At 49.0% G+C, this 15,642-nt stretch overlaps 1 protein-coding gene across 1 annotated transcript; it reads left to right on the forward strand.

The window, feature by feature from the left end:
- The first annotated feature begins 8,226 nt into the window (after positions 1-8,226).
- Positions 8,227-9,081, forward strand: LOC120875350 (myeloid-associated differentiation marker-like). The gene has a single exon (XM_040257115.1). It carries the CDS (start codon positions 8,227-8,229, stop codon positions 9,079-9,081), a length of 855 nt encoding a protein of 284 aa, XP_040113049.1.
- The last annotated feature ends 6,561 nt before the right edge of the window (positions 9,082-15,642 follow it).

Here is a 15,642-nt window from a genome sequence, read left to right on the forward strand (position 1 = left end):
TCTGGAAACCTGTCTGAGTGGAAAGCACTGGCATTGCTGTCAGATGGGCCTGGATTTGAATCCCTTGGGTTCTTAAGCTCACCTGGAGCCCCTCATCCCTGCAGTGGGCTATTTGGGACACATCCTGTGGAGCTGTGCCCTCTCTCTGCATGAACAGGCAGCCCAGGGAGATGGCAGGGGCGAGGCTGGAGCAGTGACCGGAATCCCCCTGGAGGTGCTCAGTTCTTAGGCCAGTGGCTTCTCCATGGCTGCACATCACGGTTGCCTGATGTGGACAGTGCTTCTCAAAGTATGGTCCTCGGACCAGCAGCAGAACATCAACAGGAAGTTACTGGGAATGCAGATTCCTGGGTTCCACCCCAGACCTGCTGAGTCAGAAACACTGGGATGGGGTTCAGCAGCCCCCAGGTGATGCTGATCCTGGTCCAGTGTAAGAACACCGTGCTCAGGTACCAGGGTGCTGAGAAAACTCCACAGGGCATTCCAGGGTGTTAGGCATTGGAAACATCTGGAGGTCAACAGGTGCCACCCCGCCCCCACCCCTCTGCCTCACTCCTCACCCCCAGGGATTCTGATTTCATGGAGCTGATGCAAGACCCAGGCACAGATCTAAATAGCATCATACAGCTGATTCTAATGTGAGTCACTGCTCTGGTATGGACACTTTGATATGTACACTGTACATGCTCTTCCTTTAGAGGCCAGGCCCTGCAGTACAGGACAGTTGCTCTCTGCTAGGTCACTGGACTGTGCAGAGAATAATCACCAGATATTGACATTTAGCGGCAGCTTGAGCTATGACATACATGGTCCTGGATGATTTGTATGTAATATCTCAGAAGAGCCTAGCGAATTGTTAGAGTTTCCTGCTTTACAGATCGAAAAGCTGAAACACAGAGAGGTTAAGTCCTTAGTCACACAGCTACTAAATGGCAGAATCAGAATTCCAACCTAGTTCTCTCAGACTCCAGAGTCCATCAGTTTTGCTTCCTTGTTTTACAAACAAGAGCAGGTGCTGAAGGTTACCATGCGGGGCACCCGTCACTCCTGCTGTACTTTTGCCTGGAAGCTCCCTTGTGGTGGGGCATCAACTTCAAGATGTGATGAATGGACCTCGGAGCTGGGTATCACCTCAGGAAATAATGCCTCCTGCCTGGGCATAGATGTAGTTGGATAAGGAAGGTGAGGTGGAGTATTAATTAAGTCACAAGGATTTTATCCTGGACTCACAGGATTCAGGATGTTAAGGAATTTGACACTTGCCCCATCCCAGCTCAAGTGTTCCTTGCCCTCTCAGTGCTGGGTGGTGTCCACCAACACCCAGATCTGAGTGAAGAAGGAGAAAGAGAAGAATCTTAAAGAGTAGAGAAAATATAGATCTATTTTACTGCTAAAAATGCATTTTCCAAAAGCAAGAGAGTCGCTATCCTGAAGAGATGAAGGACTCTAGTCCTTGGGGAGGGGCTGATACCACTAGGAGGCCATCCCTCACTGTTCTCGATTCTCCTGGAGATGTGGTAGAGCTCCATGGCTGCCCTGGTGTCCTCCACCGAGTTGTGTCCCAGCACACTGTCCTGCACACGTGGCACAGAGAGGGGCTGGGGGCTGAATCCAGGCCCATGCAACCCGGGCCTTTCCTGCTCACACCCTGACATCCAGGACTGAAGCGAGTCAGGGGTGAGTCTCCCAGGCCCCTGACACCCTGGACTCGGCAGGTGTCTGGAGCAGGCCTGGCTTCACCCATAAGCCCAGGGCCCAGGCAGGGCCAGGCAAGGAATCCAGGTCCTGAGGCCAGGTGTGCCCTCCAGGGGCTCTCATCCACTGGGTGGGACTGGGGTGTTGCAGACTTGGCCTCAGACCCAAAGGGGCTGGAGCAGTTCTCACAGAAGCCCAGGGCCTGGGGAACATGGACACAGATGTTTCTAGAGTGCTGCTTGCTCAGCACATTGAGAATAGAGCTCTTCAGTGAACCCGGGAGCTGACATTCTGTCCAGGGTCCCTAGTGACACAAGCCCTACAGAAGGGCCCAAACTCAGGCCCATCCCCTGCCTCCTGCTCCCCAGACAAGCTGCCCCCACTCCTCAGACTGGGGCTCCAATTCTCCTCTCCCCAGCTGGGCCCCTGCCTCCTCCACTAAAACATACTCTTCACCGTCCACTCAGACCTGATGTCCTGTCTGCCCCCATCCTCCATCCCTGCTCAGGATGCCTGCCCTCCCCTCTATGGACACAACCCCCAGATATGCTGATGGTCAGGTCATGGGTCACCCTCCCTTCCACCTTCTCAAGGACAGGCCAGGCCTTGTTCACCCAGGTCCTCAGCCTGTGGTCCAGCCTTGCCCAGAGCAGGTGGTTCATAAAACATCCACTGAGCTAGAATGCAGAGTTCCAAAGAATAGCAAGGAGAGATAAGAAAGCTTTCTTCAGTGATCAGTGCAAAGAAATAAAGGAAAACAATAGAATGGGAAAGACTAGAGATCTTTTCAAGAAAATTAGAGATACCAAGGGAACATTTCATGCAAAGATGGACTCGATAAAGGACAGAAATCGTATGGACCTAACAGAAGCAGAAGATTTTAAGAAGAGGTGGCAAGAACACACAGAAGAACTGTACAAAAAAGATCTTCACGACCCAGATAATCACGATGGTGTGATCACTCCCCTAGAGCCAGACATCCTGGAATGTGAAGTCAAGTGGGCCTTAGGAAGAATCACTATGAACACAGCTAGTGGAGGTGATGGAATTCCAGCTGAACTATTTCAAACCCTGAAAGATGATGCTGTGAAAGTGCTGCACTCAATATGCCAGCAAATTTGGAAAACTCAGCAGTGGCCACAGGACTGGAAAACGTCAGTTTTCATTCCAATCCCAAAGAAAAGCAATGCCAAAGAATGCTCAAACTACCGCACAATTGCACCCATCTCACATGCTAGTAAATTAATGCTCAACATTCTCCAAGCCAGGCTTCAGCAATACGTGAACCGTGAACTTCCAGATGTTCAAGCTGGTTTTAGAAAAAGCAGAGGAACCAGAGATCAAATTGCCAACATCTGCTGGATTACGGAAAAAGCAAGAGAGTTCTAGAAAAACATCTATTTCTGCTTTATTGACTATGCCAAAGCCTTTGACTATGTGGATCACAACAAACTGGAAAATTCTGAAAGAGATGGGAATACCAGACCACCTTACTTGCCTCTTGAGAAACCTGTATGCAGTTTAAGAAGCAACAGTTAGAACTGAATGTGGAACAACAGACTGGTTCCAAATAGGAAAAGGAGTACATCAAGGCTGTATATTGTCACCCTGCTTATTTAACTTCTATGCAGAGTACATCATGAGAAACGCTGGGCTGGAAGAAGCACAAGCTGGATTCAAAACTGCCGGGAGAAATATCAATAACCTCAGATATGCAGATGACACTACCCTTATCGCAGGAAGTGAAGAAGAACTAAAGAGCCTCTTGATGAAAGTGAAAGAGGAGAGTGAAAAAGTTGGCCTAAAGCCCAACATTCAGAAAACTAAGATCATGGCATCCAGTCCCATCACTTCATGGGAAATAGATGGGGAAACTGGAAACAGTGGCTGATTTTATTTTTCTGGGCTCCAAAATCACTGCAGATGATGATTGCAGCAATGAAATTAAAAGATGCTTATTCCTTGGAAGGAAAGTTATGACCAACCTAGATAGCATATTGAAAAGCAGAGACATTACTTTGTCAGCAAAGGTCTGTCTAGTCAAGGCTATGGTTTTTCCAGTGGTCATGTATGGATGTGAGTGTTGGACTATAAAGAAAGCTGAGTGCTGAAGAATTGATGCTTTTGAACCGTGGTGTTGGAGAAGACTCTTGAGAGTCCCTTGGACTGCAAGGAGATTCAACCAGTCCATCCTACAGGAAATCAGTCCTGAATATTCATTGGAAGGACTGATGCTGAAGCTGAAACTCCAATACTTTGGCCACCTGATGTGAAAAGCTGACTCATTTGAAAAGACCCTGATGCTGGGAAAGATTGAGGGCAGGAGGAGAAGGGAATGACAGAGGATGAGATGGTTGGATGGCATCACCGACTCAATGGACTTAGGTTTTGGTGGACTCCGGGAGTTGGTGATGGACAGGGACGTCTGGCGTGCTGTGGTTCATGGTGCTGCAAAGAGTCGGACACGACTGAGTGACTGAACTGAACTGAGCCAGAAAGGCCCACATTTGGTCACAGTTCCTAATGTCCAGTCTGTCTCCCTGGGCTCTTCTACTCTGGTGAGCTCCTACCCCCCAGCACATGCCAGCTCCCTCCCAGGGCTTTGAGAGAGCCTGCTCAGTCTGTGGGTTCAGTGTTGCTCTCTCACTTTTTGAATTCCTCTCGTTAGACATCTGCCACTTTCCTATCCTGGTTGAAGGGGGAGGATTCCCAGAGGCTTCTCTATAAATGAATGGTACCAACATGGGCTTCCCACTGAGTCCCAAATGCTTAATGCGGTGCCCAAGGCTGTGACTGGCCTGTCCCTGCCAGACTCTCCTCTCTCCCATAAACATCGCTCAGACCACCTGCCCCCTGTCTTCTGCCCCTTACCACAGTAAGTGACCCTCCCCCAGCGCTGCCCTGGTTCAGGAGCCCCTCATTTCCTCAGGGTGCACCCTCCAGATCCCAGTCTACTCTCTGAAAAGGGTTTAATCCAAATATTGGAAAATTCAAACAATGCACTTTTGCAAAGTTTTCAATCGTCACATTCTATAGGGTCATACGATGGGGTTCCCCAGTGTTTGAGACTCACAGGGGAGGGTTTGGTGATCTAGAGAAGGGGAGTCAGTCCAAATTCCCACGGGAGCCAGGTGGGAAGGAAATAAGTAAAGGGGATGGAGAGGACTAGGGTCCCTGGAGAGGACCAGCTGCACCTGTCAGGGGTGGTAGAAAAGATGCCCTATGCATGACACGAGCTCATGCATATAAAACAGGAAAAAAGATACAGATACTCCCCACAAACACACATGCATGTATGCACACACATGTCTAAATATGATTTCAGAGCATATGAAATGTGTTGAAGGCTGTACATGAGGTTGAGGATATGGATGGAGAGGTGGACAGTCCTGTGAGCAGCCAGGAAGCCTGGCCATGCCCAAGAGGGGAAACCGGTACGTGCGAGATGATCATAGTCTGGCTTTATGTCAGTGATACATGAGAATAAGAGAAATATAGAAAACTACCCAAAGATATGACTGGGAAACTATATAGAGGACAGAGCAGAGGCTCAGCTCCAGCCACCTCCCCCAAGGGAACACAGCCCAGTGACATCAGATCTCCTGAGGCTTTTAAAGGAGCAGGAAGTTTGGATTTTCGTGTGAAATTAAAACAATGGGCAGCTACCAAACACTTAGGGGAGAAATAATACCTTTTCTACATCTCTTCCAGAAAACACTGTGAGGGAAAACTAAACGCATTAAGAGACTGCCTCCAGTACAAACTGGTTTACGGCCCCTAATCTGGAGCGAACCAGTCTTGCCTGAGCTCATGTTCCGAGTGGGGCAGGGCCTTCTGGATCCTCTCTGAGGGAGAGGGAGGGGAACAAGTAGCTGGAATGACTGAGTGTACCATGTGCCAGGCCCTCTGATGAGCCCATCATGTACTTTTTATTATACTTTTTGTTGACACAGAGTAGGTATTCAGCGCATTGCTCTGATGGGGAAACTGTGGTTCTGTAACTTGCCAGGTTCCTCTATGACACACAGCCTCCTTATAACTCTGAGTGTCCATTTCCCCTCCTACTTCTCTGCCCTTCTGGTACCTCCTCCTCCTTCCTCTGTCCCGGTCATGACCCTCCCAGCTCACCATCTTCCAGTCCACACGTCCGGCTGGCAGGGCTGCCTGGGCAGGCAGGGCTCAGCCACATCCAGGCTGTGTTCTGACAGGGACACCACGTCCAGGCTCACAGATTAGACTGGAGAGGTTGCTGGGGAGACTCAGGTAAAGCTGCTGCTTTCCAGGTGGGGGAACTGAGGCCCAGAGAGGGCACAGGCCAGACCCAGTGTCACACAGCAGGAACCTCATCCTCTCCTTCTCCAAGCTCTGCTTCTGTGGTATTAAATGGATCCAAAGTTATTGTTTAGACTTAAGTGTAAATCGCAGGGTCATTTTAACAGTAAATTTGGAACAAATTCAGGAACAGTCAGAGTGACATCCAGCCTCTCTCATGGCCCACTGGGAGGCCCGCAGGCTCCAGGGCTCCACTGACAATTGGGGCTCAAGGAGCTTTGTGAGTCCAGGGAGGTTCTCAGGTTTGCTCCGTATTTCTCTTTCTGCCTCAGCCTGTCCCAGGGTTTATTATCAGCAAAGGTGATATAATAATCCCCTGATGGCAGGAGGCTGGCTGGGGCTCAGAGTGCTGGCCCTTCTGCCCTGGGGGCCTCTCAGCAAATAGTCCCTTGGAAACAGGGCAGCTGTCCCTGAGGAGGGGGCGGGCTGAGAGGGGCCTCACTCCCCCAACACTGGACCCTGGAGGAGCCCCTGTGTGAGTGGGACTGCAGCCTTGGCTGGCGGGACTGCCTTGGGCAGGTGACCTGAGCAATTCCGTGGTCTCCAGGGTCCCTGCCACTCTGGCCACATGTCCCTGTCACAGCCCTGAAGCCAATTGAGGCCCCTGTTCTGTCTCAGTTCCAGTCCAGGCCCCTTCTCCACGGGAAGGTTGGCTCCATGCCTGCATCCCTTCTGGGTCAGAAGACCCCTACTGGGCTGCCTCAGGGCCCCTGGGACCCTGGGACGCCCCCAGTCATCTCCACTCTGCCCCCGCCCACCCCAGTCCCGGGAGTATCCTCAGGGCTGTCTCCTCCCAGGGGTCCTGCAGGGACCTCCTCTCTCAGCTCCTGCCCTTTAAAGGGGGCTGATCATCCGTCCATCCCCACCCCCTCCCCAGGATGCCCTGAAAGGCTCCCCATCAGCATCAGACACAGCATCCTTGTTTATGTCCAATCCCTTCTTCCCAGTTTGGAAGCTGCTAACCAGTCTCCCAGGCCAGGAAAATCCTGCTTAGGTAGGACTACTCTTAGATCTTTCCAGACTCCCAGCTGGATGGCAGATTTGGAGCTTAAGAGCCAAACATTATGTCAATTTACTCTGTGATTCCTCCAACACACTTCACCTTCGAGTCATGCTGGTAGAGGGGATTCACAACAGTCCCTACTTACAATGTCATCTTGTCCCCAATGTCCATCTCACCCCATGGCTCCTCCCTGTTCACCCCTGAAGCTGCCCTCCTCTGGGTGGGGCTGTTTCCCCTCAGATGGCAGCTCCTTCTATTGGTGACTGCAGGGAGGACAGGCTGGGACACTGTGTCTTCAGGTTGCTGTGGAAGGAGGCCGTGGCCCTGAAGGGGTGTTCTGAGTCCCAGAGCCCTGAGCTTTGGTCCTGGGCTCCCACCCACAGGCCCTGCTGACATGTGGGCTGCACAGCCAAGTGCTCAAAGCCACAGCTTTGGTATTGTTATCTGAGTTCCCACTCCTATCCATGGAACCTCCTGGTAGACATTTGGTTCTCTGAGCCTTATTTTCTCTTTTGTCGAATGGTAAGCAGTACAATGTACAATTCCTATTCTGATAACTTGGGGGTCAGATCTTCTCCAGAATTCTCCAGAATTTTTCTGCTTCAGACAGGTGACATGGTGCATCTGCTGTATATGACATCACACCACACTGGGGTCTGAAAGCACCTTGTGAGCAAGCACAGTAGCATTTCTGCAACTGAACTTTTGAAGTTTAACATAAGTGAAATAAATAAAGATCGTAACTTGTCTCATGTTCATTCAGGTAAAATGTTCTTACCAAACAAAATTTTAAAACTCTTTTGGATATTTCACAGCTTTGAAGGTTAGGATTACAGATAAGGACCATCCTACCCTGTGTCTCTGAGAGCAATGGCAAAAAGTTGAAAGAGATAAATAATGTTCATGGTTTGATGCCAAATCCAAGCCAGCTGTGAGCTTAGGATAAGACAAGTCTTGTGACAAGATCAAGGGTGATGGGTGGGGAGAACCATTCTGGAGTAGCTGTGCTCTAAGTGTCTGGGCCATTGGTTCCAACTCTGCAGATCCTGAGCCTCAGCTGACACTGAACCCTGAACTTTTTCTACTTGTCTGACTCAGTCCACCTCCTGAGCTCCTTCACAAAGACCACAGCCATCCTGATCTCAGTGATCCACATGACCACGTGATCATCCTCAGGCCTGGGCTCTGTGACCATCATGGGCTACTTCTTCCGCCTGCTGCAGCTGCTGTCCACCTGTGTGGCCTTATCCCTGGTGGCCAGTGAGAGTGCTTGGAATGCGGACGTAAGCAACTGGTCCATGTTCATCTGGTGCTTCTGCTTCGCCGTGACCCTCCTCAGTCTCTTAGTTGAGTTATGTGAACTCCACAAGTCATTTTCTTGGTCCTGGGACAACTTTCTCATCACCTACACCTGCTTCTCTGCCCTCGTCTGCCTCTCAGCCTCCATCATGTACCCCATCATCTATCTTCAGATGTTGAGCTATGGCACCCAGCGGAACCATGCTATCGCTGCCACTGCGTTCTCCTGTATTGCTTCAGTGGCTTATGCCATGGATGCAGTCTGGACCTGTGTCAAGACTAGTGAGCCCTTCTGCTCCTTTATCGGCCTGCTCAAAAAGCTAGAGATCACTGTGGCCTGTGGCATCTTCGCCTTCATCAGCAACACCTTCCTGTACACGCACCAGCCGGCCCTGGAGTGGTGTGTGGCCGTGTACTCCATCTGCTTCATCCTGGGGGTCATATCCTTATTGAGGCAACGGTGTGACTGTCACAAGAGTCTGCCCTCCTCCCGTTTTGTGTTGGGGCAGACCGTGCTCGCTGTCCTCCTCTACACCACTGCTGCTGTCCTCTGGCCTCTCTATCAGATCAACGAGCAGTTTGGCGGGAATCCACAGCGGTCCAATGATGTAAGCTGCGGTGCTGGGTATAGCGTGTGCATCTGGGACCAACAACTGGCTGTGGCCATCCTGACAGCCATCAACCTGCTGATTTATGTGGTTGACCTGGTGATCTCGGCCTCCCGATCTGAGGCTCTGCCCGAAGGCTCCTGATAGCCTCTTCTCACCGGAGGTTTCTTTACCAAGCTCTGACATTCTCTGATGTCTTCTCCCTGGCTCCCTCTCTCCCTCCTCACGTCCTGCCCCACTCATCTCACTCTCTTTTCTGTTTCCTTCCCTCCTTCTGCTCTGTCTCCTTCCTGTTTTGTGAGGTTGCCCACACCCTGTTTTGCCTCTTTCTCATTTTTTTCTACGTTTTCCACTCTTTGTCCCTTTTTGGGTCATTCTTAGTTTTCTCATCTCCTGTGTCCTGACCACCTCCCCTCATCTTCCTTCTTCTGATCCATCAGGACCTGAGACTCCTTCCTCCTCTGCCCACTTCCTCTCACCTCCTGAGATGCTGACTCCACAGCACACAGCCCTCTGTGCAGCTGTTCACACCCTGGGCCTCCAGAGGTCCTCATTGCCAAAGCGTGTCTCTCCCTCTGGCAGTGCCTTAGTTGGTGAGTTTATGTGTGTTTGGTAGGGAGGAGGAGGGGGTTTGTAGCTAGGGATTGAGCCACCTTTATCCTTGTGTAAGGTGGTATACAGTGTCCCTCCCCTTTAAGGTAAAAGAAAAACTCAGGAGGTCAATAATTTCCAGTGAGTTGAAAGCTTAAAGCAGAGACCTTGGATCCAGAGGCCCTACCTGATGCTCTGTCCTACCTGAGATTGGCTCCAGAATATTGTGGACTCATTAAATACCTGCTGCCTAGAGCTCATTTTAAAGCTAGCGAAGGGCAGATGGCTTCCAGTCCAACTACTTTCTGGGGAATAAAAAACTGAACTGGCAATGAGCTGCAGTCTCTTGAAGACAACACTCCAAAGTATTTCAGAGGTGCAGCGATGTGACCCACTATCCTCAGTGCTAAAAACAGCAGGTCCTGCCTCTGCAGGGAGAACATGGACACTGCCAGCCTTGAAGTTGATGTTAGACTGGGTACAGTTTCTGTTTTGTTTTTTTTTTTTAATCACAAAGGTAAAAATTACTGTGTGGCCTTATTCTTAAGGGGGAAGTGCCTTTCAACCCTTTTTGGATTAGCAGATGGGTTGGTTGAGTGGGTTTCATTGCTTCAGTAGTCAAAGTATTAATGATTGCTTTCTTTGACTGTGTGTTGCACACATGAGTTTCTGTGTGCCAGTTGCTTTCTGCTGCTATTTCTGCTTTTCTAGGATTCAGATATAATGTGATCTATATTCGTGCTCGCTCAGTCACTTCAGTCATGTCTGAGTCTTGGCTATCCCATGGACTGTAGCCTGCCAGGCTCCTCTGTCCATGGGATTCTCCAGGCTAGAATACTGGAGCAGGTTGCCATGACCTCCTCCAGGAGAACTTCCCAACCCAGGGATTAAACTCACATCTGTTATGTCTCCTGCATTGGCAAGTGGGTTCCTACCACTAGGGCCACCTAAATGTGTAAAAAATTTAAAAATTTCCTGGAGCTTCTGGTTCCCATCAGTCCCTGCTCTGAATCATAGAGAGAAGGCTTCTCCTGCATCCGGGATGTACTTTTTAAAACCTCAGTAGAAAGAAAAATCTCTGTAAAATTAACATAATCTAATTGACTCAAACTTGTCTAGAGTTCAGAAACAACTAAGTAGATTTCCATTCTCACCCAAACAACCCTCTCTGCAAGCCTGTCTCACTGTCTCCCAATTTCTACATTGACCAGAGCCTAGGAGCTTGGCCCAGCCATGGAAAAGTAGCCTGTGGGTCCTATCCCGTTGCCCAATACCCTGTCCCCTAGCTTTTAAAGGGCCCCTGTCAGAACCTGGGTGCCTTTCCGTAAAGCTGTGCGCCTGAGTGCCTGCTCTGTGTGTTCCAGGCCACGGGCGCACTGACAGCAGCAGCCCTTCGCAGTAACTGGTGGCCTAAGTCTCCTGTCTTCAGACACAGAGTCTCAGGGAGCAGCATCCTGGTGTCACCAGGGCCAGAGGGGCCAGGCAAGCAGGGCTGTGGGGGAGGGGAGGGAAGGCCCCCCGCTGCTGCCCCTCACTCCTGTCCTGGGAGGAAGCCTGAGCTCTTCCTGCAGTGGAAGGTGGGGTGGTGGGGGAGGGCTCCCAGGAGGGGCTTTCCATGATCAGAAAATCACAAAAAGTGATGAAATGAAACTCAGATTTGCCGGGCGCGCGCCTGTAGTCCCAGCTACTCGGGAGGCTGAGGCTGGAGGATCGCTTGAGCTCAGGAGTTCTGGGCTGCAGTGCGCTATGCCGATCGGGTGTCCGCACTAAGTTCGGCATCAATATGGTGACCTCCCGGGAGCGGGGGACCACCAGGTTGCCTAAGGAGGGGTGAACCGGCCCAGGTCGGAAACGGAGCAGGTCAAAACTTCCGTGCTGATCAGTAGTGGGATCGCGCCTGTGAATAGCCACTGTACTCCAGCCTGGGCAACATAGCGAGACCCCGTCTCTTAAAAAAAAAAAAAAAAGAAAAAAAAAGAAACTCAGATTTGAAGGCAAGACAAGAAAAATTTCAACAGAAAAAAATTTTCTCTGCCCTTTGGCCCTCCTCCTCCTCCAGTGTCCATTGTACATCTGCACTGTGTTAAACAGCCCTCCTCAGAGGAGGGTTTGGCCAAAAAGATCAAGTTTTCTTCTAGTGCCAGCCATGTAACTCCTTAACACTGCTTACCTACTCATGATTTGATTAATGTCGCTACTTATTATTAATTTATTCTGCTTATTTTATAAGATTGTTATTTCTTGCATTAATGAATGTGTGATTTAGACTGTGGTTAAAAAAAAAAAGTAATAATGATGACCAAATACTTGAAATGACTGGCCTGATATATAGTCTATAAGAGCTATATGATTCTAATAGTGTGACTCTGGCTATGGGAAGAAGCAAAGGAGGGAACCCTTTCCTGGAGCTGACAGACTAGTAAGACAGGTGGCCCAGATGAGGTGAGTAATTGCACACCGATGGTCAGTCAGCAAAATCCTTTCCTGACTTGGGAATGAGCATTTCTAGACTCCTGGAGCAATTGGTCAAAAATGCTTTCCAAACCTTGCTGGAAATTAAGAGGGAATTGGAAGGGATTGTGTAGTAAAGAATGTTGCCCACCACCCAGTTCTACAAGCATCAAGTCATTAGTCATTGCAGTCACTGATCTACAATCCACCCTGAAAGTAATTCAGGGCGAAGATAACCATGCGGCCCTTTGTGCTCTGGGAAAACTGGCAGAACCAGCCCTCAGATACTTATGTATTTGTAGGAGAATTTTTTATAAACATGGTACTTTGCATCTTCCCATACTTAGAAAAGCACCAAAATGATTAGCCATGGTATCCGGTCCTTTCGAAAAGCAGTAACTTTGTCAAGATGTGAGCTTGGTTGTGTGTATCCCTTCACCAAAGTCACACACACACTGCCCCCAACCCCTAACCACTTTGGAACAGTTTTCACAGCTTTCTGAAATTGTCTCCCTGGTTATAATTCTTATGTTGGCTTGAATAAAAATTTCCATTTCTTTCTTAACTGACTTGACTATTAATCAATTTTTCCATCGATATAAGCAAGTATGTATTTATCTCCATAAGTTCGGTGCAGGAATCTCATATTCATACACTTTCCTGAATCAAATTGAACACAACTCTGGGACCTCACTTCCCAGGAGAATGGAGATGCCTATGTGCTTTAGTAAAAGAACCGTTGTCCAGGATGGGATCACCTGAGGGGCTCACTGGCCAAGCCTGTGGTTCATGAGGGTGGCTGTTCCATCCTTCCTGTTGGGAGTTAAGGGTCATTTGTCACAATTCCAAGGCTGGTCCAGTCCCCTCACTATGGAGCTCAAAAGAGAGTAGAAAGGTCCTCTGCTTAGTCCAACCCTCTCATCATAGAGGAGGAGCAGCTGGACCCCAGGGAGGAGTAGGACTTGTCCAGAGCAACTCTGTGTGTGCCAGAGTCAGAGTCAGGACCCAGGTGTCCTGGTTCCCAGACCAGCTGTCTGTCCACGGCCCCATGCTCCTCGGGACAAGTATGGAAGTAGCATCCTCTAGGCTGGGATTCTGCCCCATCCACCCTCGTTCTGCACAAACCTGCCCTGTCCCCATGAGGAGGGCACTCACTGCTGCTGAGTCTGTTTCCTCATCTGCTAGAGGGGGGAGGGGTGCCAGAGACCCCTGGCCCCTCCCAACTCCCCTCTTCCCGATGCCCCTGGACTTGCCAGTCTTGGAGACTCAGATGTGGAGATGGAAGCCGGCTCCCTCCCCTCTGTCCACCCTCTCTGCTTGTTCCCTCTTGGCTGCTGGGTCCTGTTTATCGGTCACATCCCTCTTGATTACAAAGACCCTCCTTCCCCATGACCTCTGCTTGATGGGGACCATGTTTCTCTCTCATAACCTGAGTTTCCTCAGTCACTTCCCAGGGGTCCAACTCTCCAGTGATTCTTGTCAGAAACACAAACTGCTTCCAGGCGCCCCACAGTTTGAGGTCTCCCAGACTCCCTTGTTTCTGCATTCTTGACTTTCCACGTCTTTTGAGTCCAGTTCAGCAGCCATTTGTAGGAAGCCATTACTTTCTGGGCTTCCCTAATGGTTCAGTGCTAAAGCATCCACCTGCCAATGCAAAAGACATGGTGGCTCGATCCCTGATCCCGGAAGATCACACACGCCTTGAAGCAACTAAGCCTGTGCACCAGAACTACTGAGGCTGTGCTCTAGAGCCCAGGAGTCAAAACTACCGAAGTCTGAGTTCCTTACAGCTGGTGCTCTGAAACAGAGGAAGTCACCACAAGGGAGAAGACCAGGCACAGCAACTAGAGAAAAGCTTCCCAGCAACGAAAACACAGCACAGCCATAAATCAATAAATAAAATTATTTTTTTTTAAATCACCTGACTTACTTCTTCAAGGCCAGCTTCCTACTCTAAGCCCCATGAGTCCACTGGTGTCCTGGGATGGGGTCTAAGAGGTCTACTAAAGCCTTGTAAATGAATGCAAGATTTCCAACATATGTACATTTGTATTTCTGGGATAGTCATATTCTCAAAGGGATTTATGTGCAGAAAAGGTAAGAGTTCCCAAGGGACTCTGATAACTTCCAAAAACGTCGGATCTCCTAAAATTGCTGAACCAAACAAAGTAAGTGAGGGAGTATGGATGTGAGAATCTCTCTGGGTTGTCTGTCTGGAGCACTGACTTCCCTTGGCCTCAGAAGAAGCATGTTCAGAAACATTTGGTAGCTTTTCTGAGCATTTAATGTCCCCAGATCATCTCCTTCCCAAATAGCATCAGAGCATCCCTGGGTGGAGGGATCACTTTAGAACTTTAGTTCAGTTCTCTACCTTGTACCCCGACCCTAGGCTCATCCATCATTTTCCAGAGAGAGCTCTGTACAGTGCTTCTTAGAGTGTGGTTTGTGGATTAGTGCTGATTGCAAATTGTTCCTTGTCCACAATGAGATGAAGTTCAGAGAGTGAGAGGGAGCATTTAGAAACTTTTAGAGGAACTTGACATTGTACAAAGATCCAGGAGTGTGATCAGAGTCAGCAAATTGGAGTTTAAGTTTACTGCAGCTGTGGCAGGACAGTCATGACCCAGATGAAGGAGGCTAGGCCAGTGAATCAATGCTCTGCTTCCTTGATCAAGAATGTCTTGCCAAAAACAAAAATAAAGTTAGTAAAACTAAACAGTGGGCTTAGTGAAGATGGAAAAAATGTGAATTACACAAAAACTAAAATGTTAAATTATTGTCTTTTATTTTGTGATAATATGGGAGCTAATTGTCAACAACTATTGTTTCATACAGGGCTTCCCTGAGAGCTCAGTTGATAAAGAATTCACCTGCAATGCAGGAGACCTGGGTTCAATCCCTGGGTTGGGAAATCCCCTGCAAGAGGGAAAGGCTACCCACTCCAGTGTTCTGGCCTAGAGAATTCCATGGACTGTAGAGTCCATGGGGTCACAAAGAGTCAGACATGACAGAGCAGCTTTCACTTTCACACTTTCATTGTTTTATACAAAGCAAAAGTGTAACTGAGGGGAAGCTCCTATCAGTTCAGTTCAGTTCATTTCAGTCGCTGAGTCATGTCCGACTCTTTTCGACCCCATGAATCGCAGCACGTAAAGGAAATCAGTCCTGGGTGTTCACTGGAAGGACTGATGTTGAAGCTGAAACTCCAATACTTTGGCCACCTGAAGCAAAGAGCTGACTCATTTGAAAAGACCCTGATGCTGGAAAAGATTGAGGGCAGGAGGAAAAGGGGACAACAGAGGATGAGATGATTGGATGGCATCACCGACTCAATGGACATGGGTTTGTGTGGACTCTGGGAATTGTTGATGAACAGGGAGGCCTGGCGTGCTGCAGTTCACAGGGTTGCAAAGAGTCGGACACGACTGAGCAACTGAACTTAACTGAACTGATATACTTTTCCATGAGAGTACGAGTACTGATTAGGTGAATTTACTCCATCTAAATCATTTATCTCTTATATGAATTTCATTTTTGTAAAATAGTAGCCATTCTTGTAGACTCATAATGTCTTGAAGCAAGACTTAGAGGGTAAAATATCAAATTAAAAATTTTAAATTAGAGTTCCATGGTACCTAAAGAAATTATTAAAAATATCACATT

Source organism: Oryx dammah, unplaced genomic scaffold (genome assembly GCF_014754425.2).
Source record: "Oryx dammah isolate SB20612 unplaced genomic scaffold, SCBI_Odam_1.1 HiC_scaffold_16, whole genome shotgun sequence".
In the NCBI taxonomy this organism is placed as follows: domain Eukaryota; kingdom Metazoa; phylum Chordata; class Mammalia; order Artiodactyla; family Bovidae; genus Oryx; species Oryx dammah.

Excerpts from the sequence above, each read along its gene's own strand:
- LOC120875350 (XM_040257115.1), top strand. The coding sequence starts at position 8,227 with ATGGGCTACTTCTTCCGCCTGCTGCAGCTGCTGTCCACCTGTGTGGCC.